General features: G+C 41.2%; 1 protein-coding gene across 5 annotated transcripts in view; it reads right to left on the bottom strand.

Annotated features, from left to right (window-relative positions):
- The window catches only part of golga4 (golgin A4), a 54,300-nt gene that overhangs the window by 13,118 nt on the left and 13,592 nt on the right, over nucleotides 1–27,590 (bottom strand). For 4 of the 5 annotated variants that reach the window (XR_010805005.1, XM_066691253.1, XM_066691254.1 and 1 more), the window contains 11 exons: nucleotides 24,211–24,294; nucleotides 21,383–21,530; nucleotides 15,319–15,497; nucleotides 12,814–12,945; nucleotides 11,141–11,296; nucleotides 6,456–10,699; nucleotides 6,193–6,314; nucleotides 5,341–5,471; nucleotides 3,017–3,130; nucleotides 1,287–1,307; nucleotides 474–542 (listed from right to left, as the gene is read on the bottom strand). Coding sequence is in view for 4 of the 5 variants with exons in the window: in XM_066691253.1 (XP_066547350.1) it covers nucleotides 474–542; nucleotides 1,287–1,307; nucleotides 3,017–3,130; nucleotides 5,341–5,471; nucleotides 6,193–6,314; nucleotides 6,456–10,699; nucleotides 11,141–11,296; nucleotides 12,814–12,945; nucleotides 15,319–15,497; nucleotides 21,383–21,530; nucleotides 24,211–24,294 (5,400 nt within the window). In the remaining variant the exon portion in view is untranslated. The remainder of the gene's footprint in view (nucleotides 1–473; nucleotides 543–1,286; nucleotides 1,308–3,016; nucleotides 3,131–5,340; nucleotides 5,472–6,192; nucleotides 6,315–6,455; nucleotides 10,700–11,140; nucleotides 11,297–12,813; nucleotides 12,946–15,318; nucleotides 15,498–21,382; nucleotides 21,531–24,210; nucleotides 24,295–27,590) is intronic. The other variant, XM_066691255.1, reaches the window with a different exon arrangement.

The following is a 27,590-nucleotide window of genomic DNA, read 5'->3' as shown; positions in this document are numbered from 1 at the left end:
CGAAAAACAAAAAAAGATTCCATCAAACGTGTAAACAATGAGTTACACATACATCAGTGTCTTTTTTCCTTCATGACTAGATTCCATTAATATGAAGTAAAATGCATGGGGTGTGAGGAGTGTGTTGCTCACAGAAAGAGTAAACAGCTGTGTAAATTTATAAATACATTTAATTCCAACAATAAAAAATATACTTAATCAAAGCATCAGGCCAAAGTACTTCTGCACAACTTGATAAAATTGGCTTAAAACATTTTCCTAGCCTTTTTAGATAAGGGTTTATAAAATAAATAAATAAATACATACATAATCCACCCACACAAGACACCATCTTCAGAGCAATTGTTCTAAAATGTCAGAATTCAAAGCTTTTACTTATTCAAGCTTGAACAATTATTCGGGAGTCAAGACAGGTCAAAGTCACAGTCAGGAATCAACCCTGGCAGGTAGGAGAAGATCTGGGAAAATCTTACCACTTCCTGGAACTCCTGCTCTTTTAGCTTCGCCTCACTGAGCAGCGTGGTCTTCTGTGCGAGCTGGGCCTGCAGACAGACACCAACTCATTCAGCATGATTGTCAACAGGGCAAAGATAAGCAGTTGGTGCATAGGGATTTCTAACCCCAATTTCCTGTAACAGATTCACTTCATTTATACCATTAAAGCAGCAAAGTGGAGATATGCTACATTTTAATTCTTTAAAAGACATCTACTGAGTAATATGTCCTTAAAATGCACAAGATTAAAATATACATATAGATTTTAAAAATGCTTATGAATTTGCCATTTTGTTTGTTTGAAAACTAAAATACTGAATCCAGTACTGTGTGCAGATCTCTAAGTATGTACATGTAATGGAATGTTTTTAGAACCAAACTGGCAATCCAAAAAATATCTGGAAGCATTCATTGATCTGAACTTCTGGTTGTCCTTTTCTAGGCTTTGCTTTAATTCAGAGTTTTCATATGTTTTTTTCCCCCTATCTTGGTATATTTGTACAGTATTTTAAAGTATTTAGCATATTTCATATTTTTAAATGTACATTATCATCCTGCATGTCTGTTTCAACTTCCCCATTTTCCCATAATCTGGTAGAGTTCAAATCAGAATAAATAAATAAATACATAAATACTTTAAGATAATGTAGAAATATATACCAGGTGAAAAATGGTGATCGAAATGTTGGGGCCCCGTTTTCAAATCAGTGTTCACATTCAGAGTTGAGGCAGATACATTATATACTTGCAGTAGTTGAGGTAATAATAATTATAATAACACATAAACCCACCTGCAGCTCTGTCACTGTTCCCTGAAAATAATACAAAAAAGTTGTTAATACATTAAACATAACCACATTTATTGTTTTGTTTTTTATTGGGATATTTTACATCCTCAGGGAAGTTGATGGTAATTTAAATAACTTTTCCTAGCTTTTTTGCAGGAAAATAACCTTTAGCTCTGTGTCCCCAGAGTCCAACGATTACAAAAATATAACTTGTAAGGAATGCATAGGAGCTGAAAACTCTGGAGAGCTGATCAACACCAGGCAGAGAGAGGGGGTTGTATTTAAATAAGAGCTGGATACATGGAACTGCTCTTATATTTAGTCGCCCTGGACAAGGATGTCTGCTAAGAAATAAATAATAATAATAATGGAACTAAACATTTACCATAACAGTCATCGTAAAAGACAAGGATTTCACTTTCAGCTAAAACCTAAAGGGAATCAGGTTCTCTATAGAGAATTCTCCTGATTCCAATACATACAGTTTTCAGATTTTATGATATAATTCGTTGATACCCATCAGTGTTTTACACAGGGGTATAAGTAACAAACAAGTCAGGGAGCAACAAATAAGCCCTAGGAGCTTGACATATGAAAGCTGAGGTGATACACATTACTTCAATGAAGGATACAAACTACACTTACAGGATGCACTACATAGCATTGAAGAAACTATAACATGTGTCACCCATGCATGACTTGACAGTGGATTACCATGTAGGGATCTACTATGGAGGCTGAACAATTGCCTTTTTACGATGACATGCTTTAAAAGTGCAGTGTGTTTGGATTACAACTGCAAACTGTGACTGTGCAGAGACGTCGCAATTTACCAGAGTGCCCTAAGAAACTGATCTTTAAAATAAAATTAAAATAAAAAAACTGTAATGAATCAGAATTGGTTACCCTAACAGTAATGTTTAAACTGTAATGAAGCTTGCACAATGGGGAGATACTACTCCATTAAAGGGAATGGCCAAATCCTTTGCTAATAAACTCACTTCTGTAGAAACATTAAGACAAAATGTGTTCCTGCCAGTATCATATGCATCCCCAGCACAGCTCAATCTGACCACAACCCCTCACAAAAAACACTTCACAATGGGACAAGTAGTTAAAAAGGAAATGTGCTCCATGGGTTGAGCGAAAGCCCCGAACTGCGTTTCTTCCAAGTCTGTTAAAAATGTTTGAAAGCTTGTGTGTATTGGTGTGTGTGGGACCAGATCTAGGCACTTCTTATCTTAGCAGCAAGTTCCTCTACCTCTCCAGAGCTCTGACAGAGACTATGAGCCAAGAGGGACACTTCCATTTTCTAAACAAACAAGCGTACACTTGGTTTAGTGTGATTCAATGCTTCCCACATGCCATCTGGAATAGACATTTACAAGCCTAATCCCCCTTAATTACTTTTCAGACACCAACACTCGTGAGCTACAGCTCTATTGATGCTACAGTCAATGAGGGCTTCAAGGGGGCCTTTTTAAATCTGCTGCAATTCAACATCAAGGCTTAGTATGTTGGGAAAAAGTAATGACAGTAGAGGCCGTGTCATGACTTAATTTTAAGGTGGAAACGGCTGGATTTCAAATGTAGAGTGTTTTGGTTAAGATTGGGTTAATTTAGCCAATCCTGTTTTGGACCTTACTATGATCAGAGCCCTGTCAGTGAAGCGCAGCCCTGTGTGGAGACCAGTAGGCTGTGCCGAAGCAGCTATGATGTTTCAGCCGCAGTACCTGTGGAGTGTTTCGATTCTTCTCATCGTTCAGCCTCTGCTCTCGTTCGGCCTTCAGCTCCTCCAGCTCCTTTTGTATTTCATCCACTCGTGCTGTCATCTCCTCCTCTCGACTCTGAGGTGAAACAAGTAATTTCCAGTGTTATCAACAGAAGAGAACATAGTTATTAAAGGTCACGCTAATAGTGGACATGGACCAATCAGACATCTGAGGAAACCTCTTTCTAAATGACATGCTACAATGGAAACTCACAGCAAAACCAGACTTATTCCAGATCTGAAGGGAATGTCCAACTTGGAGAGACTGAGGGAACTGAACCTTTTCACGGTGGATCAGAGGAGACTACGTAGGGACTTGATTCAAGTCTTCAAGATCATGAAAGGCATCGACCACATCAAACCAGAGGAGCTTTTCCAGATCATCAGGGACACACGCACCCGGGGACACAAATGTAAATTGGGCTTCAAGTCATTCAAGATGGAAAACAGGAGACACTTCTTTACACAGAGAGGCGTCACAATCTGGAACAAACTCCCCAGCGATGTGGTAGAAGCTGAAAACTTGGGAACATTTAAAAACAGACTAGATAGGATCCTTGGATCACTTAGTTATTAATGGACACCAAACGAGCACGATGGGTCGAATGGCCTCCTCACGTTTGTAAACTTTATTATGTTCTTAAAATCAACAAACAGGGTGGGGTGTTGACTGTTGAAGCGTAGCTTATCTTGTCCATCAACTGTCAAGTGCCCCAAATTTTGTCTTATTGTATATACATTTTTTCTAGATCAAAAACAGAAAGAAGAAAAATCATTCTATATTTTGTGTAGGCTTAACTGATCAGTAAATCAATTACCACAGCAATTCAAAACAACAAACAACATGGTGGTGTTGACAGGCAGCAGAAGACCAAAAGAGAATCACAACTTCACACCAGAGAGAAACTGCAAAAGTCCAGTCAAAAGACAAAAACGAAAGCCTAGCTATTATTCATGGCAATGCAATTCGTTTCACAAAGCCAGAATACATTCTGGTGCCTTTCCCACCTCCTGTTTATCCTTAATTTAATAAACCGCCTCTTTCTTAAAGGGAGGATCTATTTTTTCAGACCTGGCATTAAAGATGCTGACAAAATATTTTAGACTGGAAGTTTATTACTACAGTAAAGGGTCGTTTAATTTGAAACAGTAACTTATAAGACACAGCAAACTATGCAACATGGTGAGATGACCTACCTTTTCTGGCTTTAACAGTATGGGAGGGGGGCAGAGAGAGAAAAATCGATCACATAAGTAAATAATTCTTGCTGAAGCAATGTAAAGTTCACTGTGATTATTGTTGCACAAAATTGTAGACACAAATGAAAGACATCATGTAATATGTCATATTCGTTCTTGTACAAGAAGTCAAAGAACTCAAAGAGGAAGCTTGAGGAAGATGGGTGTAGGATGCTACCACGCCACGTCACAGACAAAATGTTTTAAAAACTGTAAAAGGCAAATAATCTCAGTGACATACAAAAGCCTCAGAAGTTTAAAGAATGCAAAAGAGTGCTTAATGTCTGTTACAAATGTCAGCATATTTATCCTTGAAGAAAGATTTAACTTCAATCTAGGGAAGAGGAAGACAATGCATTTTCCTTTGTGGCCACTGCTGGAGACATTAAACAGCCAAAACATTTGGCTCATTGACCACACAGGAAACTAAAGCAGGCAACTGGGGGACGCAAGATCACTTCTTACAATAACCACTGCAGAGAACTATATTATTGTAATCTCACATGTCACACATTTCACATAAAATCAATGTGTGTGTGGCGGAAACCTTGTCTGTTAAATTAATTTCCATTATATGCTGTTCCACAGCATTTAATGGCTGAAAGAAACCAAGAAACAGGATACGAACTCTACAAATGAATGTAACATCTCATTTGTGAACTTCCGTCTGTACAATACCATCCAACACATTTTAAAAGGATTGATATTACAAAAAACAGAAACTTTGAAATCACGTGAACAATACAAAAAAAAATTAAAAGTTTGATACATTTTTTAATGTATTGTTTCAAACTTTTTCAATTTCATGGCTGATTTACAATTGCCACATTTTAATTAATTAAAATAGCTCCTCAGTCTCATCACACACAAACAGATTCAAACAGCTTTTCATTCCAACTAAGCCTGATCACATAATTGTATCTGGCTTAATTATGCATGATTTGTGACTGCTAATGACACACACCAAAAAAGCTGAGAACTGGGGATCTCCAGGACCAGTACTGAAGACCACTGCTCCTGCCCTTTATTGCGGAAATCTGGCTCTACCTGAATGATCTCCTCGTATCTCTGGACCGTCCTGTTGAGGTCGTCTTCCTTCTGCGCGATCTTCTTGTGCAGCTGAATGGTCTCCTCACGGTGCGTTTCCAGCAGCTGGTGCTCCACTTCCTGGGCCTTCCCTGGAGATGCACAGAGCAGAAACAATGGAACAACACTCAGCATTCCTCCCTCCCAGCGAGCTCGAGAAACACCTGCACGCATGTCCTCTAGATTTCCATACATCTCATCTCCTTTTCGGAAGACAAATTTATGGAAGAACCAAAACAGATGGCAGTTCGTATCACTCATGAACTTTCATGGCCTGCTTTATATTATATGAACTGATTCTGGAAAGCTAGACTGCCATCCATCTCTCTTGAGAGCAGTCTTTAACATGGAACTGCAATTCAAGCGGCCTACCAAAGTTACTAATGTAAAACCAAACCAAATGTTACAAATCAGATTAAAAAGCAAAGGATTCTAAAAATAAATTTAAAAAGTATGAAAAACGAATTTAAAATTAATTCCACTGACGAGATCCACATTGACAGTTCAGTTCCACTGCTCGCAACTATAAGGGTTTATATTTTACTAATTTATTGAATCATTTATTTGTTTAATTGTTTTTGTTTGGTTTTTCAAGCATTGTAGAATCAAGGGGCTGGAAGTGGGCATCATTTTCCTATTTGCTGTTCATTACAAATCACAATAAGCCAACTAATGACACAAGAACCAAACTGTGGTATAAGACGACACCCTCACCAGCTGACTAAAATTATTTGGTGAAAAATGCTGTTACTTATAGCATTTTTTAAATACATAACTTAAAAAAATATATTATGAAAGTAAATAATATTTTACCAATAGCTTCTTTTATTGAAGAATCAAACTCCTGTTCCTTCTTTGCCATCTGTGTGTTGAACTCCCTCATCAAATGCTTCAGCCCCGAGTTGTGCTTCATCTCCACATCTTCTAGCTCCAGCCTGGTATCAGAGAAGAACAAAGGTTAAACAAATTCTCGACATGAAAACCCTGGATGTGAGATACATCTAGACAGACAAGATGCAAAAGGTATTTACATGATGGCACATACATAAAGGACATTGGCAAGGAGGCCCACTTACTTCAGCTTCTTTTCGTGCTCATCGGTCAGCTCTTTCTTCATATACTCCAGATCTTTCTCATGCTCTTTCCTCAAACTCCGGAGGTCTTTCTGTAGTGTGGTAAAATCCTTTCGCAGTTTCTGCTTCTCGTTCTCCACCACGGTCAGCTTTCGTTGGAGTTCCATCTGTTGAGCCCTCATGTCTGACACAAGACCATCTGGGTCAGACCTGCTCTTCTCGTCTGATCCATCCTCATAGGTCCTGAGAAGAGAATTGCTCTCCTCCAGCAGGTTTTGCAGGTCCTTTAGTTTTTTTTCATATTCTGTGGTCAAGGTGTCCTTCTCACATTTAAGGTCCTCCTTCTCCTTGGCCAAACAGGCCTCTGCCTCTTTGACTTTCTTCTCCAGTAATTTCTCCGTTGATTCTCTCTCCTGCACGTTCCTCTTCAACTCCTCCAAGCTGCTTTGCATTTCCAAAATCTTTTCTTCCTTGGCTTCCAACTGCTTTTGAAGGTCAGTCTCCACCCCTGTTGATTGCTGCTGGACCAAGTCAGTCTGTTTCAACAGTTCTGCTTCAAGCCTGTTGATTTCTGCTTGATGACATGATTTCTCTTCCTCTGCTTGGTGGAGCTTGTTCAGGAGCTCTTCGTACCTTTTCTGGGCTTCTTCTTGAGCATATCCCCTTTCCATCTTGCCCTGGTGAATCTTCTGCATTGCCATGTCTGCATCAGCAGCTGCTTTCTGAAAAGCATCTAGCTTCTCCTCATAGGTTTCCTTTAACCTCTGTAAGGTATTCTCTTTCTCCAGCTTATAGTCCTCGCTCACGTTTTCCATTTGCCTTTCCAGATCCTCCTTCCCGACTCTTAAGGCATCTTCTAGAGACTGAACTTTTCCCTGAAGGGTTTTTACACATTCCTCTTTCTCTCCCATGCTCTGTTTAAGCTCGGCCAGCTGAACTTCCAAGGCTTTCACGGCTTGTTCCCTCTCCTCCAACTGTAAAGTCAGCTGCTTCCTCACCATGCCGATTTTCTGCTCTGCCTTCTTCTTCAGCTCTGCTAGTTTACCTGTGCTCTCTGCAGATAGCCTTTCTTCTGCTGCCTTCAGCTCCTCCTCTTTGCTCTTCAGGAGTTCCGCTTTTGTCTTCTCAAAATGTTCCATCTGGTGACAAAGTTCCTGCTTCAGTGTTTCAGTCTCCTTCTCGAGGGCTTGCAGCTTCCCTTCAGTCTCCTGTACCAGGCTCCCTTTCTCGGAGGATAGAACCTGGGCCTGCTGTAGCTGTATAACCAGCTCTTTCTGTTCACTTTCCTTGGCTTGACTCCGTTTCTCCAAATCTGCAATTAATTGCTCATGTTGCTCTGTTCTTTTGGCTAGCTCTTCCTCCAACTCTTTTATCCGACACGAGCAGATCTGTACCTCAGATGATAACTCACTGACTTTCAACTCTTTTTCGCTCAAGGTCTGATCTATCTCAGACTTGCTAATGGACTGATGATTTATGGAGACTGACATTCTCTCCAGCTGTTCATTCTTTTCAGTTATCTGTTTCTCCAAGTCTTCCACTTTGCTCTGCAGTGACTTGACAGTAGTGTGGTTCTGTGTGAACTTGGATTCGGCTTTCTTCTTCCACTCCGACAGCTTGTTCTTTAATTGCTCAGCCTGGTCCAGTGCTGACATTTTCTCTTTGTTAAGAGTCTGTAAAGTCCCAGATAGATCTTTCATTTGGTCTACTAGCTTCTGATGTTCCTCCTTGTGCTGCTCATTAAGTGCCAATATGGCTTCTTTGCCTGTTTGACTGTTTTCGAGCTGGGTCTTCAAATCATTTACTAAGCTCTCCAAATTTGTGATATGAGTTTCCTTTTCTTTCAAGTTTCCTGAAATGGCCATACTGACTTCTGCACTCATAGCCAGGTCCTTTTTCAACTGCTCAATGCAAAGGTCTTTCTCTGAGAGGATCTGCAAGTTACAGCTACCATCTTTCTGCAAAGATTCCTTCTCAGTCGATAAGGCTTGGATATGGTCTTCCTTCTCCTTTAGCTGAAGAGTCATCTGCAGCACTGAAGTATCTAAACAGATCTTCTCCTCTGTTCTCTGCTGTAGCTGTTCCTCCAGTGTGCGGATTCGGTTGATCTTAGTCAGGATGACATTTTTGAGTTGTGCTACCCGCTTCTGGTTGCAGGCAACTCTGTCACTAAGTTCACTGACTCTGCTGTCCAACTTACCACGGAGTGCATTAGCTTTGTCATCAATTTTCATTTGAACTTCATTACAAGACAGAGCCAATTGCTTATTTATTTCACCGAGTTGGTTTCTGAATTCTTCTTCCTTAGATTGCATTTCAAAGACTTTCTCCTCGAGTCTCTTCTGCAGGTCCTCACCTTCTTTGCAGCTTGAGGCTTCAAGAAGATGTAACCTGCTTTGGGTCTCTTCCAACTCTTTTGTCAATACTTGAAGCCTGTCTCTGCTTTCCTCTTCAACTTTACAGAGTTGGTCCTGAAGGGAGTTCCTCTCATTCAAAGCTTGATTGAGGTTTTTCTCCATTGCCTCAAACTGTTCCTTCAGCATTACTTCACCCTGTAACAAATTTTCCACCTTGGTAGCGGCCTCCCTCAGCTCTGCCTGAAGCTTTTGCACTGTGGTCTCTCTCATGGCCAGTTCTTCCTTGAGGTCCTTTATTTCTTGAAGGACATGTTCCTTCTCATCACTGGTGCCTGCAAGCTGCTGTTTGACTTCTGCCAGCTCCTGTACTTTCTCCTGCAGCTCAGCCTCATGCTTCTCTTGTACCTCCTCCTCCAGCTGGTCCAGCTTCCTCTGCCAGTTCAGGGTGAGCTCCTCCAGCTCCTTCTTATGAGCCCCCCGCAGGTTCTCCAGCTGCTCCTTCTGGGCAGCTTCCAGTTGAGATACAGCATCACTGATGCCAGCCGAGCTAGCATGGGCCATTTCCAGGATCTTGTCATTTAACTGCTTGTCCTTATGGGCTAGCTCATCCTCCTTCTTTGCCAGCTGCCCTTTCAGTTTCTCTTCTTGCTCGGAGAGCTTTTTTTTAAACTTCTCCTGCATCTCCTTCGTCTTCTGCTTTATTTTGTCCATCTTTGCTACATGCGCTTTAATTGTGCCTTCTAACTCAGTCTTTGCAGCCTCTAGTCTCTGCTTGGCGGCAGCTTGCTCTTCCTCTAGCTTCTTCTTCAAACTGTCCTCCTGCTGGCGGTGAACCTCCAGTGTTTCTTGGAAAGACTGCTCCCGTTCAGACAACTCCTTCTTTACCTTTACTATCTGGTCCTGGAGCTCAGCTATGTTGGCAGCATGCTCTTCTTGGAGAGAGAGAGCTTTCTGATTGGATTGTTTCTGCACTTCCTCTAGCTGCAGTTCGAGCTCCATCACCTGACCTTTACATCTTTCCAATTCAGAGGTCACCTCATTCAATTTCACACTGCCCTCAATCAATGCCTCTTTCTCAGACTCCGCCCTTTTCAGACTTTCCCTTACCTCCTGCAACTCCAGAGAAAATTGGTTCTTTGCCTCCTCAAGTGTATTGTTTTGCTCCTGGGTTTCCTCTTGCACCCTGTGATATGAAAGGGTCAGCTCTTCTAACTTCACACTTAGGTCTTGATGTGTTATCTGCGCCTCCTCCTTCAGGCCCTGCTCCCGTGACTGTAGCTCCTCCAGCACTCTTTCCTTTTCTTCCAGGACCATCTTAAGCTTATTGAGCTCCTCCTTCAGAGTCTTCTCCACACCTCCCAGAGACTGCTCGTGCTGTGATTTTATACCTTCAATCTCCTCCTGGTACCTTGATTTCTCCTGCTGGAGTTTAAGCTCATACTCCTGTTTGACCGAGTTTGTAGCATCTTTCAAGACCAGCAGCTGTTCCTCCAGGAGCTGCCTGGCTCTGAGCACCTCGGAAAGCTCTGAGGAGAGAGCCTCCAGCTCGGTCTGCTTCACGTCCAGTTTCTCCAGCGTTTTCTGGTTCATGTCCTCAATGTGTGCGTGGAACTGGGACTCCTTCTCCTTCAGCACCGCGTCGAGCTCTTGCTGGTGCTTCTCCCGTAGTTCCTCCATGGCAACCAGGTGCTGCTGCTTCATGATCTCCAGTTGTTCAACCTCCAACTGTTGTCTGAGACTTTCCAGCTGTTCCTTGTGCTTTTCCATCAAAGTCGAGATCTCATCCCGATGCTTCTGTTTCTCGTGCTCAATCTGCACCGCCACATTGCCCAACTGTGTCGAGCCGTCTTGTGACGCTTTTTCCAGGGAGCTTTCCAGTTCCAGAAGTCTCTGTAATAAAACACAAGATAGTAGTTGCATACGCATGTGTTCAGTAATGCTCTCTATAATGTTCAGGAAGTGCTCAGAGGTTTCCCTAAACCTGAAAACTACAACATGAAACTAAATCAAACATTACATGTTACAATACATTCAATTTCAATTGCATGAGCAACAAAGCATATCGAATCACAATCGAATACACAGAACAGAATTAAATGGAAAAAGATGAAAAAGCCAAGGATTCCTCAGTTAAACCACAGGGCATAATAAACCATTATACAAAGTATAGGCAAATGTTGGAAAAGCAAAACACATGCATTGGAAAACCATTGGGAAAAACTCTCAGATTACCATGCAAATGTACTAGTGAACTTTTATAACTGTTACCCCACTGTGGTACGAGTCCCAACCTGACCCAACCCTATCCTGCCCGCCCCACACTGCGCTCACCATCCTGGCCGTCTCCAACTCCTGCTCCAGCACCTGCAGGCGACTCCTGCCCTCTGCCTCCAAGGCAGTCTTCTGGAGCTCCACCTCCTCCAGGGCCAGGGCGGCCTGCTGCTCCTTCTCCTGCAGGGCCTGACTTTGCTCCGCACGGCACCGCTCCTGGAAGGGGTGCACAGTGGTCAGGGAGGTTCAGAAACCCGCAGCTCAAAAAATGTATTAAAAACTGTGAACAAACTGTGGGCCCTGTACTTCTTTTACTATGAAGTGGGCAGCTTGGCCCTATTTTGCCCAAAATGGAAAATAAGGACAGGGGTGTCTTCATATAAAGTCACAAAGATCTAGACTTCTTACAATAGACTAGGCTGGACTTTGAAACAGAGGCTGCCAAAATGAAGCAGACATCCAAGGCAGCTGTGTCCTGCTCTTCCACTGACACCAACATCAATTCATATTGTGCTTTATTTTATATGTGTGAGTTATAGAATTAACGCCTAAGACATGGGCCAGTTCATTCCCACTGCTGCATACTGTAAAAACCTTTAACTGTGTAAAGCTCAAGTCCTTGAGGAACACAGCTGTAGCTCAAACAAATACAGTAGCAGTTAATTGATGAAAAAATCTCAAGTTTATTGCACTGTTATGTACAAGACGCCAGACGATCTGAAACGATGCATTATAACATGTATTGTGTGAAAGAAATCTCTAGTCGTTAAGCCACATCAGCATAATTTTCAAGTATGTCCTGCTGTCTGTATGGAGCCTAAATTAGTAACTGTAGATAAGGGCCAGCATGGAAATCTGAATTCCCAGATACCTCTATAAAAAGCCATTACTCTGGTTTGCGTTAACAAACCTTCCAAAAACCCCTTAAAATGACAAGTGAGTTCTGCCAAACTAAACACACATACGTGAAGCATGTAATAAATAAATTGTGAACATCTGACCCCTATTGGATTTTATTGTCTAACTTGGCACATGATGGTTAATTAAGCAGGAATGCAACTGTTTAAATGTGAGATTTAGCTGTTGGTTTAAAACTACTGAGGTCATGAAAGGGGGGTTTTGGTAACCGAAAGTGCAGAATACTAATAAAATAACTGGAAATGTTACTTTGAGCTTTTCAATGTGGCCATCATGCTAAACATATGAAAAACATGCTTTTAAATCTTAACTGTTGTTGCTTACTGAAATATCACTTATTCCTTCATGGAGTTGCCAAAATGGTACACTGTCTACAAGTTTCAATCAACATGAAGACTTAACACACATAGTTTGGAGTAACATGCATACATATTCATGGAATATGTTACAATATTAGTTTTCATCAAGTATACACTGAGAAGTTTGTATTTCCTCTTATTGATTCAGCACTTACACATGTTTAGTGAAGCATTAGTAAAGTCAATTGAAATCCCATGTTGAGACTCTTATGCTGTACAATCCCACAAAGCTCCAAATAATGAATTGTTTTCCAACTCAACAATGAATGCATTTCTTTGGAATTTGCAAATGAAAACAATAGCATTACACAGCCACAAAAGACTAACTGATCTCAGAGAAACAAAAACAAATAAACACTACAGTCTAAATGGCACCATCGCCCCTTGCACCCAGCTCCTTTGGCTGTGTTGGAGACCCTGGACCTCCCCTAGTTCAGGCCCTGGAGACGGACATACCACAGCATGGCGGACCTGCTCCTCGATCTGGGCGTCCCGCTCCTGCAGCCTGTCCATCAGCTCCCTCTCCCGGCTGGCCAGCGCCTCCGCATGCATCTTCTCTGCCTCCGCCATGCGTTCCTCAGAGGACTTCTGCAATGCACAGGACTGCCATCAGTGGAGCCACCCATAATGCATCTTGGTCAATTCTTCCACTTTCAACATTAGTTTTGCTGTGGTTTTACCATAGTTGTGCAGTGGCTTCCTATGGGTTCAAATGCCTAAACTATGCTTTACTACACTGGAATTTGGGTAAACCACTGATTACTATTGTATACATACTTTAGAAACATGTATTATGTTTATTACACATTACAGTTAGTCAGTGATAAGTGAGGGTGTCTGGACCTGAATATCCAGAGTTTAAGGGATATTATCCGAGACAACAACATATTTGTCTGATGACAGCAAACTGACCTATTCTACCATATATGAATATTATAATGGTGCTGTGTAAATCACATAAAGCACAAGCATGCAAATTAGTAACCATTTAAATACTGTGGCCAACATTTATTACACATCTCTCAATGCAATCGCAACTGGTTACTGCTGTACACGAAGCCAACAGCTCGTGATCTGGACAAATTAAAGCAGAAATCCGGGACCTCATCCCAAAGCAACTCCCCGGGAGAAGGATGAAAAACATATGTGAGAGTTATTGTTCATCCGGACAATAAGCTTCCAGTTATTTATGACTTCATATAGCCATAAAGCATAATATACTGTATATACAATTATTGGGTGTGTGAAGAGAAAGACGTGACCAGAGACTACCTAGGTAGGTCGCACCATTTAAAAAACATATGAACAACTCCTCTGAAGCATATTTGTCATGTTTTCTTGTGTAACTTATACTATCTATATGAATATAGTATTGGTCTGCTCTAAATTAGCATTCCCTACCGTTTTTAAAAGCTGCCATTATTATAGTTCATTCATGTTTGTTTAAATCACAGGAATCTGATGAGGAATGACTTGTTTGTTATGAATTGCATTCATTAAAAACTCAAACTAAAAAAAAAAACTCTTTAAAGTTGAATATGGAAAAATAAACTGGAACCTATTGTCCATCCCTAAAGCACAGCAAATGCAACATGTATTTTCCTTTTTGTTAAGGGCATGTACCGTGTCTATGACAGATTTGTGGCCATGTTAAATTCAACCCCCTGTGATGACTTAAGAAGGAAACCCCAAACTCACTCCAGCAACATGAAGTTCCTTGACATTAATTTAATATTTTAACAAAACCAGCTGCTATTGGTTAGAAAAGGGGGCCTTCTCTTCCTCTCAGCAGAGTTTTAGGAGAGTATGCCAAACACAGGGACACAGGAGGAAGACTTATTACACCCCATTAATCAGTGTCTGGCAGATTGTACCACTTGCTGTCTGCTCAAATTCCAATCTCCAGGCAGTTTAATAACTCGTAGCCACAAGGAGAAGGTGATCCGGAACCAGAGACTATATATCGATCGGAAAGGTTACAAATGAGGAGAAGCCATTTGGGACATCCTATTTGGCTGCTGGATAGAAGCTCATCAAGCCCTTTATTTAACAGATTCCAGCTATTCGACCTCAGGAAGTACAGAAACTGGTGCAGAAAACCACACCCTTACCCACCAAGTTTAGCCTACATGTCCCAGACTCTTAACAGTCTTGATACAAATATCATATCCCAATTTAGGAGACCTCAGTGGGGGAGATATACATCTCTGGAAAAAATTAAGACACCACTTAACATTGATTTCTGAACTTAGAGTGGTCTAAATTTTTCCCAGAGCTGTGTGTGTATATATATATATATATATATATTACACACACACACACACCGATGAGCCATAACATTATGACCACCTGCCTAATATTGTGTAGGTCCCCCTTTTGCCCCCAAAACAGCCCTGACCCGTGGAGGCATGGACTCCACTAGACCTTTGAAGGTGTGCTGTGGTATCTGGCACCAAGACGTTAGCAGCAGATCCTTTAAGTCCTGTAAGTTGCGAGGTGGGGCCTCTATGGATTGGACTTGTTTGTCCAGCACATCCCACAGATGCTTGATTGGATTGAGATCTGGGGAATTTGGAGTCAACACCTTGAACTCTGATTCATCAGACCAGGCCGCCTTCTTCCATTGCTCCGTGGTCCAGTTCTGATGCTCACGTACCCATTGTAGGCGCTTTCGGCAGTGGACAGGGGTCAGCATGGGCACCCTGACTGGTCTGCATCTATGCAGCCCCATACGCAACAAACTGCGATGCACTGTGTGTTCTGACACCTTTCTATCAGAACCAGCATGAACTTTTTCAGCAATTTCAGCTACAGTAGCTCGTCTGTTGGATCGGACCACATGGGCCAGCCTTCGTTCCCCACGTGCATCAGTGAGCCTTGGTCGCCCATGACCCTGTTGAGTCCCCTGTTGGAGGAAGGACTTGTTATTGAGCAGAGCTGCTTTGTGATGCTGCGCTGTACCTTCATTATGCTGACCACTTCTTGCTTGACCCGGGAGAGCTCCTGCTGAAGACTCTTACGCTCCTCCTCGCCGGCCCGCTCCACAGCCTTGACCTGCTCCTCCAGCTGGGCCTGCAGCTGCCGCCGGGCCTCCTCTGCCTTCTGCGCGGTGCTCAGAGCTCTTTCCAGCTCCTCGAAAGCTACGGAACAAAATGGACACACAGCCCCCGTCATTGTGATAAAGGCCACCAAGAGCAGGCTCCTTTTCTGTGTGTGTGGTGGCGGCGGCGGCTTTCTAAATCATTGCGATTTGTTTACAATGTGTGTGGTTTTTACATCTGTGGAATGAAGACGTGAAAAAATAAGGGTGGAATAAAATGTATGGCATCTTTATACAAACACTTATTTCTCTCCATTCACACATGTCTGCCTGACACAGAAATCTGGGAACTAAACACAATCATGAATGGTATTTAAGCATTAAAAAAAAAAAAAGCTACATAAGAAAAAAAAATTAAAAAAATAAGCTGATTCAGCATTGATTTTTTTAATTCAGATACATTTTTAATAGTTCTATTTAAAACTTCCGGTCTGTTGTATTATGAACATGTAGTCTTCAGCTCAGAAACTCAACCAAATCAAACTATAAAACGTGCTTCGACTGAACCTCTACTTGATCACATCTTCAACTTATTATACCTTTGTGAAATAAGACTTTCTTCTTCTGCACAGCTTGTTTAACATCATCTGCCCAGATTGACATCACAGGTGACACAGGAAACAAGGCCTGGCACATGTTGGGTTCATGTCTATTCTCTGATTTCCGCTGGAATCCTATCTCTACCATCAAATCTAGGTATAGTGGGAATGTTATTTGTCAGCACAGGCATCAAAGAATTACCAAGTAGGCAAAATAACAGTTCAGAACTGTCCAACACTACCATATCAGCAAAGATTAAAACCCCTCAAAATGACCACAACACACATGGGGTTTCTGTACAGGTGGTCTCAGATACACTTATGCTGTTCTAGCAGTGAAACAATCAATGTCTGTGAGAACAGATAGCTTGCAAAACAACCAGCCTGCTTCACTTCCTTTAGACCCACTGACTGGTGTCTGAACTTAACTGAATTGAGCCAGGTATCAATCCTGCTCTGAGAAGGGGAGGAAGTCAAGGACCTCTGTGTGCACTATAGCACATTCTACTCCAGAGACTGGGCCTTTTCAAACACTGAGGACACATTCTGGAGAACAAGAAATTAAACTGTGGTGTATTGCTGCTTCTACACATAGTTAAATATTTTTCACAAGCTCTTTGGTCAGTTTGATGACATTTTAAATAACACTCTCTCCTACAGTAGGGAGCCCATCCCCAATGCCTCACGATTCCATAGCTTATTTAACAGGATTTCAACCTATGACCAGTGAAATGGGAAGGGGGCATACAATACAGTAGCACAGACACAGACAGTATCATACATGCACTGATTCTTGCCCTAATTTCATTGTCACCTGCTGCTGCTCTTGCTTTTTCAGACAAAATCCAAATACATCTGATCACTAATAGAATCCTTCAATAGTTAAGGTTTAAATTCCAAAACTGTTTTTGCCCCGCCACACTCAATTGATATACTATATAATAAAGTGAGTGCTTTTAATAGTGAACATTTCCTTACTGACTTTCTAAGACACACACACTATAAACACTTTCAGATCTCATGCAGAACAGCAGCACAAGCACAGGGCACAGGAAGCTGGGGCCAGAAAGACAACGAGCGAGGGGCTGAGAGCACACAGAGAGGGGAGGGCGCTCAGAGGGAAATACTATGGATCTCAGGCAAATCTCACTCTGCTCCCAGGAACTGCGAACGGCTGGCAAGTGCAGCTCGCTGGCCCTTCCTTGTGTAAGTCTAAATAAGCTACAATTCACTCCCGATGGGGAATAATACTGTATTTTTAAAACTCTACTTATTATTCTCTCCATGAAAATGAAGTGAGATGGATATTTTATTTTGTATTAATTCTCACTTAAAAAAAAAAACTACTGTGCATGCCCTTTGGCTGCTCAAATTGTATAATCGCTTTTAAAGACTAGGCTACATCAGAACTTTATTTTATTTGATCAAATACGTATGCAAGTGCACTGTAATGCCCTGTTTGAATTAAAGTCCATTTGATCAGAGCTACTCACACAAATGTCTGCAGGAGCCTCAAAAACTCTGCCTACTGCTTTGATTTTATGAAGGCATATTATTTGTTTAAATCGACACTCAAGTAGTCTACTGATGTTTTATTTAAATTTTATTAACATGGCTAAAACAATTAGCAGTTTTACTTCTGTGTACATGACAATCTTATTTTTCAAGGATGCTCCAATTCTATACTAATAAATATATATTAAAAAAACAACATATATAGTATATAAGTAGTTTTCCCAGATATCACTATCACTTCACAGTCCAGAATTGCCATTCTTTACATTACATTCATAATGCAAGAGAGTTTAGAAGACAGTTAATTAATCATCAGACTGAAAATGAATTGTTCTTAAAAATATGTCCAATTGTCAGGAGTATGTTGTGGGTTTTGATTTGTTTTCTTCACATTAGACAAAGAAGCAAATTTCACTAAAGCAACAAATAAAGAGTAAAATACAGCAAAAAAAAGGATGAAAGAAAGACTATTTGCAATGCCAAGATTACCACTATCATTTCAAATTACAGAACAGAAAAGAGGCATCTGCTGTAGGCTAAATCACTGTACTGATATGGACCACTTCAGCAACACCTCAGTAGCAGATAGGAACCAGACACATGGGAATTGAACTAGTCCCTGCATTCCTAACAGTTACAAGCACTCAATCGAGAATACTGTCTTCTGCATGGTAAGGACACAGCCAGAACCTGAACAGAGAAGGTTTTCAATTAAATAATGTATAGTGGGGGAAAAAAGTATTTGATCCCCTGCTGATTTTGTACGTTTGCCCACTGACAAAGAAATGATCAGTCTATAATTTTAATGGTAGGTGTATTTTAACAGTGAGAGACAGAATAACAACAACAAAATCCAGAAAAACGCATTTCAGAAAAGTTATACATTGATTTGCATGTTAATGAGGGAAATAAGTATTTGACCCCTTCGACTTAGTACTTGGTGGCAAAACCCTTGTTGGCAATCACAGAGGTCAGACGTTTCTTGTAGTTGGCCACCAGGTTTGCACACATCTCAGGAGGGATTTTGTCCCACTCCTCTTTGCAGATCCTCTCCAAGTCATTAAGGTTTCGAGGCTGACGTTTGGCAACTCGAACCTTCAGCTCCCTCCACAGATTTTCTATGGGATTAAGGTCTGGAGACTGGCTAGGCCACTCCAGGACCTTAATGTGCTTCTTCTTGAGCCACTCCTTTGTTGCCTTGGCTGTGTGTTTTGGGTCATTGTCATGCTGGAATACCCATCCACGACCCATTTTCAATGCCCTGGCTGAGGGAAGGAGGTTCTCACCCAAGATTTGACGGTACATGGCCCCGTCCATCGTCCCTTTGATGCGGTGCAGTTGTCCTGTCCCCTTAGCAGAAAAACATCCCCAAAGCATAATGTTTCCACCTCCATGTTTGACGGTGGGGATGGTGTTCTTGTGGTCATTCCTCCTCCTCCAAACACGGCGAGTTGAGTTGATGCCAAAGAGCTCGATTTTGGTCTCATCTGACCACAACACTTTCACCCAGTTCTCCTCTGAATCATTCAGATGTTCATTGGCAAACTTCAGACGGGCCTGTACATGTGCTTTCTTGAGCAGGGGGACCTTGCGGGCGCTGCAGGATTTCAGTCCTTCACGGCGTAGTGTGTTACCAATTGTTTTCTTGGTGACTATGGTCCCAGCTGCCTTGAGATCATTAACAAGATCCTCCCGTGTAGTTCTGGGCTGATTCCTCACCGTTCTCTTGATCATTGAAACTCCACGAGGTGAGATCTTGCATGGAACCCCAGACCGAGAGAGACTGACAGTTATTTTGTGTTTCTTCCATTTGCGAATAATCACACCAACTGTTGTCACCTTCTCACCAAGCTGCTTGGCGATGGTCTTGTAGCCCATTCCAGCCTTGTGTAGGTCTACAATCTTGTCCCTGACATCCTTGGACAGCTCTTTGGTCTTGGCCATGGTGGAGAGTTTGGAATCTGATTGATTGATTACTTCTGTGGACAGGTGTCTTTTATACAGGTAACGAGCCGAGATTAGGAGTACTCCCATTAAGAGAGTGCTCCTAATCTCAGCTCGTTACCTGTATAAAAGACACCTGGGAGCCAGAAATCTTGCTGATTAATAGGGGATCAAATACTTATTTCCTTCATTAACATGCAAATCAATTTATAACTTTTCTGAAATGCGTTTTTCTGGATTTTTTTGTTGTTATTATGTCTCTCACTGTTAAAATACACCTACCATTAAAATTATAGACTGATCATTTCTTTGTCAGTGGACAAACGTACAAAATCAGCAGGGGATCAAATACTTTTATCCCTCACTGTATTCATTACTTCCTTCATAACTTCATTCACTAATTCAACCCTTTCTTCAGCCTTCTCAAATTACACAATTGGTGGCCAACTTAAAATAAAATATAAATCAAACAAAAGACAATTCTAAAGGAGAGGGATTTATACACCTTTATTTGCCTGGTATTACAGTACTGTAACAATAACACGCTACATCCAACCAATATGGAGAACAACAAACATATCTTCTTCTTTTAGCAAAATCTTTGTTTAGGATGTTTACAATGATTCATGAAGTAAAACACATTCAGGGCAACCAAGTTCCCAGTACAAGGCTTACAGAGCAATCTTGATTCATCCCTTTTTAATGTATTTTTATTTTACACGAACACACTAAAATATTTCGAATTGCCTGAGAGTCAAAGTATTTCCTTTGGCGGACCTAAAGCAAGCATTCTCCTTTGTGGCAGAAATAAGAAGTCACCCTTACCCCAGTCCTGTTCATACAAGGCTTGGGAAAGGCACCATGAATCACTTATTGACATGCGTGAATGCACAAAAATAAAATGGAGTGTAAGAATTGGAAGAGATCAACGGCTATGCAAAAACAAACACCTGTAATAATCAATGGGAGATTCAAGGTATCAAGATACAAAATATAATTCAATGTATTTTTATATAATTAATGTATTCAGCATTTCCTTTTCTATTTCAATATCTATTGATTGTAACGTTGGTCTACATTAAAGCATTGGCAGTTAAGAGCATTAACAGCAAGGAAACACAACTGGGGAATAATTCTGAAACAATTGCTGTGCCCAAGGTATAAACAGTGTGACGATGTGGAGGTAAAAGGTAAGAGTGACTTTATTGAGCTTTTGGAGGGCGGATAAAAATCTCTCTCTCTCTCCTAATGCAGTGGAACACTTTACATAGAGGGAAACTGACACTAATCGGGCTCCAGGCATAGAGTAAATGCAGAGGCATTTCAGTAAATAACTAACCAGCTGCACCTTCCTCTCTAGTGTCTACATCAGCTCCAATAGACCCTTTAAAACTCTTTAAAAGGGCACTGTTCTGTTTGTTTTCATTTTCTGAAATGTGTGAAAATCACATCAAATGAACTTAGCTCATAGTCCAAAATTAAAATAAAACTTAAAAGATGTGTTGGAAAACTAAAAGACATGCCAATAAACATGCCTATTACCCTGCAAGTGTATCTGTAGAAGTGAACACATACTTGTACGTTAACTGGTGGCACCACAGACTTATAATACAGCGAAACTGCAGGATCTACACTGGCTTTATGGTGAGGAATGACATTATAAGGAGATATCCAATAACACTCTCTCTTTTACACCTGTAGGAGGACTAGCTTGTGATTTTACCATATTAAGGTCACAGAAGTTTTCAATAGCCAGCCAACACTACAATCACTTGGTATTTTTATACATTTACACAAAATGCAACAACAAAACAAAACAAGGAATGGACAATGGAGATGTAAGTGTTTTGGAAGCTATAAAAATAGTAAGAGTATAATAATACTCTAATATAACAGAGTATAGAAAATATAAGCCGCGGCTGCTTACCGGCTTTCTCCGACTTCTCCTTCTGCTCCTTCAGCTCCTCTCGCTGGGCGGTCGCCACCTGGATGCGAGAGCGAAGCTGGGCAATCTCCTCCTCCTTCATCTCCAGGGTCTCATGCATCTGTCTCTTGGTCTCGGCGATGACCATGCCCTGTCACAGCAACAGCAAGAACATCAACCGAAGCCATCTGAATTGCCATCCCAGATGCCCTTATTAAATTTTCTCCTGCTGCTCTGCCCCGTTTAAGATTCAAAACAGCAGCCTGGTCACCCTGTGTGCTCTTCTACAATCCCTCTGCCTCTATCAGTTGTAAGGGGGAGTTCTCCACAGCGATACACTGTCTCCTGCCTATTCAGTTTGGGTAATCCTCTGCCTCATAACTGAGTACAGTAAGAACACTGAAACAATGTCCTACTTAGAGACAAACAATCAAAACTATAATAATAAACAGAAGCGCGCGCACACACAAACATACATATATATATGTGTGTGTGTGTGTGTGTGTGTGTGTGTGTGTGTGTGTGTGTATGATATTGTGATGCAGTGTTGGGAGAAGTGGTGAGGGTCTGTCTAAACTGCCCTGCACCTCCCAGCATACCAGAGGAAACATGTTCGGCTGTTCCCTCCATGTCTTGCTCCCATCCTTGATCAAACAGGAAGCAACAGGCAGGCGAGCGAGTAAAGTAAAGGCAAGTAAAGCAAGTAAAGCAAGTAAAGGAGCGAGTGACAGAACGCGTATGATGACTCTCACGGACTTTTGGATTTGGATTACGGACTTTGACTGTTTGGCAGTCTGTTTGTCTCGTGTTGTTTGTTTGCATTTTAATTTTAGAGAGGGACCCGTTTATGTGTTTAGTTAGGCTTGAGAGGAACTATGTGTTTATCTGGGTTTTGGTTTTGAGCACCAGCAAACTACAGAATAGTAAATAAGCATGTCTTTTGTACCATACCCTGCATCAGTGTTTCCTGAGCAGCAGATGCCATGTCCAACCCCACACAGTGTTACTCTATATATTGCACCTTGTTTGTATTTTAGTAAATTAAACATCACAGATATTGTGGGCCAATTTCAATCATATCTGGGCATACCTGCTTAAGTACCAACTTACATTGAACCCCCTTCACAGACTGTTACCCTTCAACTCAGTTCTCAGTTCATATTTGAAACTGATCTTGTAAAGTGAATGTGTTTAGTCAAATCATAAAACTCAATCCAAAACACCACCATCATTTCTTATGAATTGTAATAAGTTTGTCTAATAAAACAAGACCCATAAGTTTGCCTTATAAGATCTCACATTTTGCTACTGGAGGAATGACCAGATTTAATTTTGTGGCTAAACATAACTTTCAAAATTAAAATCCATTGTAGTTCTAGAATCTGTCTGTTTGTTTCATTGAATAGGCCCCCACTATATCAAAGTTCTGCAATTCCAAGGTATAATAAACACTGGGTGAAAGAGGCCCTCAGATGACCATACATTTGATACATTTGGGTTTGATATTAGGATGAGGTAGCTCTCTACAGTACATAGAATTCCCTTTTTCTTTTTTTAACAATAGATTATCGAAATCAAGGCACTAGTATTGTATTGGCAACGTTTGGAAATGTTTTACTCTTTGCTATGAAAGATATCAAGAAACCTATTTAAACTTAAAAACTGTTTTCAAGAAACAACCTTCTCAAAAGTTTTTTCTATCCTTAATGGCTATGGAACAACCTGAAAACAATTGGGCATGGGTTTTGAAATCTGAAAAAGGTCAAACAGACATAATTTACTGTACCGGAAATTAAATCTGAAACTGCTGAACAATGGGCAACTGTGTCTGTGCCACAGTGGCACTGTGATTTACACCAGCTGCATTACACAGTGGCATGGCTCCGTAGCTGCACAGTTCACAATCTATTATCTCTCGTGACCTTGTGTGTAAGATGTCAAACGTTTATCACAGCAGTGTTGACAAAAGCAGCGATTTTCTGCCCATTTGTACCTCTCATCAGTAAGGTTACTTTGCGGGTTAATGGAAGATGGGGAATCGTGTCAGATTCCTTTTCAACACCCTCTTTTAAAAATGTCAAACTAATCCGAGATGGTTCTGTTTCATAACTGAAAGAGTTCAAATACTAAATGAAGATTGCAATTTCTCAGTTAGGTTCAGTTTTACTGTTTGTAGATACAGATGGTAGAGTAGGGGGTGGGGGATGGTGAATGCAAAACCCTTCTGATTTTAACAGCTGGCTTAAGTGTTGCAAAAATAACAGGAAGGAGCACTAGCTCACTGTCTGGTTTACAGTGGGTTTGGTATCTCCACTCGCTGCTGACTAGAACCCAAATTTTAAGGATGATAGGCTGGGAAAACACCTCCTGCTTTCTCAACCAGATGTTGAACAATTTTGAATACAGAATCAGATCTTTATTAATTGGGTTCAATCTCAAAGGAAAGCAGGGACATCAAAAAATAAACCATGCTGATCCTCAGCCTGAATGAGAAGTAAAGGCAGTCCAAGATCAGGTCCTGAAAGGTCAGTGTTAAAGCCTTGTTCAGATTAACCCTTAAACTGCCTACCGACATTTCAAGTACATAAGACTGTAGAACGTATGCCATATTACAATTGGAACTGCAGTGACCACAATAGTTGTAGTTATTTACTGTGGGGCATCTCAGGGCCAGTATGAATCTAATTAAATGCTGGATAACCTCAGAGACTAAGGGTGCACAGGGGTTAAAGCAGCTCTGAAACACCCTGCTCCCAACCCCCGACTTCCCTCCCTCCCTCCACCCTTTGGCCTGGCCTGCCCCGCTCCAGCTGCCCCCTCCTCCTGCCCACCTTGTCCTGCTCCAGCTGCTCAATCAAGTTCTTGGCGTCACGGAGCTGCGTGATGAGCCGCGTCTTCTCGGCTGTGTGCAGCTCCTAGGGACACACACACAACAGGGGCGCCGAGAGTCAGACCAAGTGGGGACAGGCTGGGTAACAAGCTAATGAGCTCACCTGCTTATATAAATAACACCTCATCTACAATACTCCTTTCTTCCTTAATACTGAAGTTTTGCCAGTGCTGTTATTAAAATAACAATGATCTGATAATTCAGTGCTGTGTTCACATGAAGTGTGGTATGTAAACTTGAATATTTATTCTGAATTATGATTCAGCATTGCACTGCCAATGAAGAGAGACAATGCACAATGATATCACATCAGTAGGTAACTACTCTATGTTAAACCCTAACAGCAGTCTGAGCACCAGCCACAACTAAAGTCAGTAGAATAGCATTATTTTGAGTAATTTAGTTAAACCTAGTTTGCTTTCTAAATAACCTAACTGTAAACTTAAAATATTTCTAAAATATTAACTTCAGTTAATGCAGATATTGCAATTAACTCAGGTTTCTCAGTGAAATTAAGCTGATCATGGGGCATGTGGGCAGAAGGGGTTGGTGTGCCACATTTTTATGTTAAGTAGGTGTGACTCAGTCTTGAAATAGTTGGGAAATACAGATTCAGTCTATTCATTTGGTGCCACTTTTGAGGTGTAAAGCCAATTATATAGTGATATGGTCAGCATATATGCCCATCTTTAAGACTGTGCTACACAAACACACAGATGCACACACACAAACATGCACATGCACGTACAATATGCAAGTCAACAGCAGAGGCAAAGCACAATGAATAAATGATCAGCACTCAAGGCTCTCCCTGCTCAGCCACCTAGCTTTGTGTAGAAACCTAGAAAGAGCTCTGCACACAACAAACTGTGTCTTAGGTGGATTCCCTCACGGGTGCAAGAGCCCAACTGGCTCCGACCCCCAGCCCTGTGCTCTACCCTCTGGAGGGAGGCAGGCATGGGGGTTACGGAGCACAGCTGCTCCACATGGGCAAAGACTTAGCACACCTTTTGGCCCAGAGGTCTAGAGTAACAGCCCCGATGTATTCACATCTACTACACAAACAACCCCCACTGGGAAAAAAACATTCCTCATGAACAAAAGCACTGTGCAAAAATTACCCCAATGGGCCTGCAACCTCTTTGGAAAAATATACATGTCAAACTTGTGTTATCTAGTGTACAACCGAGAATACAACACACAGTTAAAACAAGCTTGATTTTACCAAGCTTTTTGCCGCTTTGGAAAATGTACTGCGGACATGCTTGACACAAAAAACATTTTATGTTAAGAATGCCTTCTTAAACGATACATTTTTAAGAATGCAAAAGTTTAACTACATTATGGAAACCAAGCAACTGTAGCTGTTTTTTAATTATCAGATAGAAAAAGCGTTTCACACTGGAGCAAAAAGCTATGAAACTCACACTGTAAGCACATTAGTTCCTTAGGGAGAAGGGAATACATACCCAGTCTGATCCCTGACCCTAACATGCATATTTTAAAAACAACCGTGCAGCCAGTTGATGCTTTTCAGCACTGAAAAGAAAGAGGACACACCGCCACTAATCCTCAAAGCACACAATCGTCTTCTCTCTTTTCTTACAGTTCTCCTGCCTTTCTGTCAACTGTAGCCGCAGCGCTCCACTAGGTTTCCCATAAACCACAATTGTTATTCTTTAAAACAATCAAACGTCAGAACACTCAGAATGAGACACTGAAAGTAAGACTGATTCGGCACTCTCTAAAAACAAATCCACAGTGACAGAACCTGGACTGTGAAAAGACATGGGAAAACTACCCGAAAGTTGGAATTTCACAGAATTCCTTCTCACGAGACAAGAATGACAGAAAGCCGCAGAAGGCCTCGTGTCCACATCGTGCTATTCTCACACATGCTGTTCCAATAAACTGTGAACCGCATCTCTTCCTGTGGAGCCCAGCTGAAGGGCCCTCATAGTGCAGACAGAGCCAAAGGCGATAACAGACTCCACTGCACAAATGATCAATTGTGATTGCGATTTTATTTTTTATTTTTTAACGCTAACAATGTAAATGATATCGTTTTGTTCCTGCAAATGCAAAAATTATGATTCTCTCAGCGAGGCTTTCAGAGAACACAAGAAGAAATTATGCTGCCGATATTAGTTACATTTTGTCTAATCTGACTAAGCTAACAGTAAAATTAAGATGTACCATTTTCTGATCATATTACGGAGAAAGAAGTGAGATTATAAAAATGGTGTTATAATGCTCTCCGTAGTTATGTGGCCAATTAAGCAAGTGACAAGGTTGTTTAGCTCCTCTTCTGTCAATTACATCAGCAGGAAAATGCACATTAAGACCATTAGAGAAGAATGGTGCCATTTTAAAAGTCATCATTCCATGTCAAGGTGAGGTTTTTATTAACCTGTCTACCTGTGTGTTTTCATGTGTAGTGGTGCACTGGTGGTCCCAGTGATGGGATTTTCAAAGGAGGTTTCTTATGACTCCACGCCAGTATTATAGCCTCAGTCATCTGTTAGAGACTCACATGCAATCAAAATATACATCAAGGGTCTCATTCTGAGATATGGAAAGGATTACAATTGCAGTGTAAAGATGACAGGTTTTATGTAGTGTTACTATTGCCAAGAGCAGCAAGAGCATGTAAAAATTCCCAGAGGGATTTATTCCTTACTATGGGGATGAGTGCACTTTTAACCTCTCATCCTTCCTCCCTTTCCAAAGTCTTAACCTTCCCAGAGCACGCTCACCTTAAATCAATTACTGTCCGCTGCCTGAGAACCTCTCGAACTGTAGTTGACTTCCCATAACCCTGTCTTTCACAAAACACCTTGAACTGCTTAGGGAAACAAGACACTAGCCACCACACACACAAGACGGATTAATAAGGCTCTCAAATTCATAAGCACACAAATTCCTTTGCTGTATTATGTCTTGTCAAATTTTAAATGATTCAAAATAGGCATCAGTTTCCCCACTTTCTGTTTATTTGCTTAGCTTCCGATGCTTAGGCACAAAGCAGACCGAAAGCAGCCGATATTCCGGTCAACGTATGTTAAATAGACGCACTATTGCAGATGCCACATATGGTATAGTGATGTCTGCACGTCTGTGCAGTTATGCTGCAGAGAGCAGTTAGTACAGAGCCCTTGCTCACGTACACGATTATTTTAGCCAAGGCAGAGTGGAATGCATTACTCATATGGCCCTAAGGGCACAGGCAGGATAAGATATAAAACATTCCTGGCTAATAAAAGCCTAATCAGGATCTAATTAAATGTCCAGCATTAAGATAATGAGATCTCTTAATAAGTA

Source organism: Amia ocellicauda, chromosome 18 (assembly GCF_036373705.1).
Source record: "Amia ocellicauda isolate fAmiCal2 chromosome 18, fAmiCal2.hap1, whole genome shotgun sequence".
NCBI classification, from domain to species: Eukaryota; Metazoa; Chordata; class Actinopteri; order Amiiformes; family Amiidae; genus Amia; species Amia ocellicauda.
This window is presented reverse-complemented; position numbering and strand designations above follow the sequence as displayed.